This window comes from Crocodylus porosus, unplaced genomic scaffold, assembly GCF_001723895.1.
Source record: "Crocodylus porosus isolate Cpor-Errol unplaced genomic scaffold, CroPor_comp1, whole genome shotgun sequence".
NCBI lineage: Eukaryota > Metazoa > Chordata > Crocodylia > Crocodylidae > Crocodylus > Crocodylus porosus.
Genome location: NW_017728893.1, coordinates 1,370,926 through 1,373,259, shown reverse-complemented (window position 1 = coordinate 1,373,259; position 2,334 = coordinate 1,370,926). Strand labels below are relative to the sequence as shown.

Genomic DNA, 2,334 nt, shown 5'->3' with positions numbered 1-2,334 from the left:
TTTTATCTGCCCCTGCCCCCCTGGTGGCTAGGATGTGTATTGCAAATGACTCTGGGGGGGAGAGGGGGGTTGAACTGCTCCTGCTCCCTAGTGGTCAGCGTCCATATTGCAACTGCCCCCCTCTAGGGGTTTTAGATGCCCTGCCCCTGCCCCCCTGGTGGCCAGAATGGGTATTTGCACATGCCCCCACCCTGCCACCCTGGGTTTTTAGCTGCCTCTGCCCCCTGGTGTCCAGTGCAGGTATTGCAAGTGCCACCCCCCACCCAGGGGTTTTAGCTGGCCCAGCCCTCTAGGAGCCTGCGTGGATATTGCAGCTGCCCTGGGTTGATGAACGGGAGGCTCCTCTGCTACAAGCTGCACCTTCCAGCTTGGGAAGGTGTGGGGGGCAATTGCCCCGTCCCTGTGCTGATTGGGGCAGGCTGCAGAGGCGGGTGGAGTGGGAACAGGGGGAAGAAGATGCTGGGGGTCCTGAGCCAGAGTGAGGCAGGGACCCCCTCCCTTGCAACCCCAGTCTGAATCCACCCTCCCTCCCCACAGCCGGCTCCAGTGTGATGTCTTGCGTGAGCTGCTTCTTCCTGTCCTTCGGGAACAGCGAGTCGGCAATGATCGCCTTGCTCTGCCTCTTCGGCGGGGTCAGCATCGCCTCCTGGAACGCCTTGGACGTGCTCACCGTGGAGCTCTACCCCTCCGATAAAAGGTACCTGCTCCCCAGCCCCGGGCTGTGCTAGGCGCTGTACGTCCCCCCGGCCTCAGGCCCTGGGAAGCATCATGATGCCCCTTCGCAGATCCACGGTGGGTCCACAACTGCGGTCCCTGTGCCTCCTAAAGATTTCATAGATTTCATAGACATTAGGGCTGGAAGGGACCTCAGGAGATCATCGAGTCCAGCCCCCTGCCCAAGGGCAGGAAGTCAGCTGGGGTCATAGGATCCCAGCAAGATAAGCATCCAAGGAGAGAGAGGAACTAGAGAAGGGCAAGAGGACGATGAGGGGCTTCTCTGGGAGAGACTGGGGGCCATGGCTGTTCAGTTTAGGAGATGCTCAGGGCAGGGGAGAGGAGAAGGGCTGACAAAATACTGATGGGTGACGAGAAACCCAGTCAGGATTGAGCATTGGCCGTCTCTCCCCACACAAGAACAGCAGGTCCCACAATGAAACCAGTTGCCCGTAGGTTTAAAATGAACACCAGGCCATTCTTTTTCACCCAGTTTGATCTCACGCCTGCTCCATTTGCTGCCTGGATTTCAAGCTTCAGATTTTTCCAACTATTTAGCTGAATTTCAAGAACAATTTTTCCAACCTTTTTGTGGAATTAAAGCGTGGGACTTGTGGCGGTGGAAGCTGAGGGTGTGGCCAGATTGGGACTGGACATGTCCTTGGAGGAAAGGGGCATCAGGAGCTATGGAGCGGGGAGTGAGGGGCATGGCCCCCAAATCAGTGCTCCCTGGACCCTAAATGCTGGGGCTGCAAGGGAGAGAGGAACAAGGAGGGAAAAGTGTGGTTAGATCCAGGTGATTCTCCCTCTCCCTCCACTCTCTGCCCCAGGAGGCAGGGCAAGACTGACCTATGGTCCGAGCAGTCAGTGGCAGCTCTTCTGTTATGTATGTTCATAGGTATCCAGGTTGTAGCCATAGAGGAAAAAGGAATCCAAACTTGTGGCAGAGGTGATAACTTTTATTAGACCAACTCGATGTTTGCAACAAAAAATAATTATTTATTTGCACGCTTTTGGGCACAGGCAGCCTTCATCTGGCGTAGGAGATTGCAAAGCCTGTAATGTGAATTTTCATTTCGACCTAGGAGAACTTTTACAATCTTTGCAATCTCCTGTGCCTGAGGGAGGGTGCCTGTGCCCAAAAGCTTGCAAATAAAGACATTTTTTTACAAATATCTAGTTGGTTTAATCAAAGATATCACCTCTGCCAGTTTTAATTCCTCATGTCTGGTTCTTAAGAAACCAGTGGCTCAGCTACAGGCTGAGGACTTCAGCCAGGGGAAGGAACCCAGCAGTCCCAGCACCCAGGCTGATGCCATCACCGCTGCCCCCAAGGCCAGATCTGGGCCGCTACGGTCCTGCTGGACTTACCCCCCTCCCTGCCCCACTGCCCTAACCCCGTGTCTCTTCCAGGACGACGGCCTTCGGCTTCCTCAACGCCCTCTGCAAGCTGGCAGCCGTGCTGGGCATCAGCATCTTCACCTCCTTCGTGGGCATCACCAAAGCCGTGCCCATCCTGCTGGCCTCAACCGCCCTGGCGCTGGGCAGCTCCCTCGCCCTGAAGCTGCCCGAGACCCGGGGGCAAGTGTTGCAGTGAGAGGGGTGGGGTGGGTGGTGGGG

At 56.3% G+C, this 2,334-nt stretch overlaps 1 protein-coding gene across 1 annotated transcript in view; it reads left to right on the top strand.

Annotated features, from left to right (window-relative positions):
• The window catches only part of SV2A (synaptic vesicle glycoprotein 2A), a 19,363-nt gene extending 17,035 nt beyond the window's left edge, over positions 1-2,328 (top strand). Inside the window, exons 12-13 of the mRNA XM_019556133.1 lie at positions 538-697; positions 2,128-2,328. Coding sequence (XP_019411678.1) covers positions 538-697; positions 2,128-2,311 — 344 coding nt within the window. The 3' untranslated portion in view covers positions 2,312-2,328. The remainder of the gene's footprint in view (positions 1-537; positions 698-2,127) is intronic.
• The last annotated feature ends 6 nt before the right edge of the window (positions 2,329-2,334 follow it).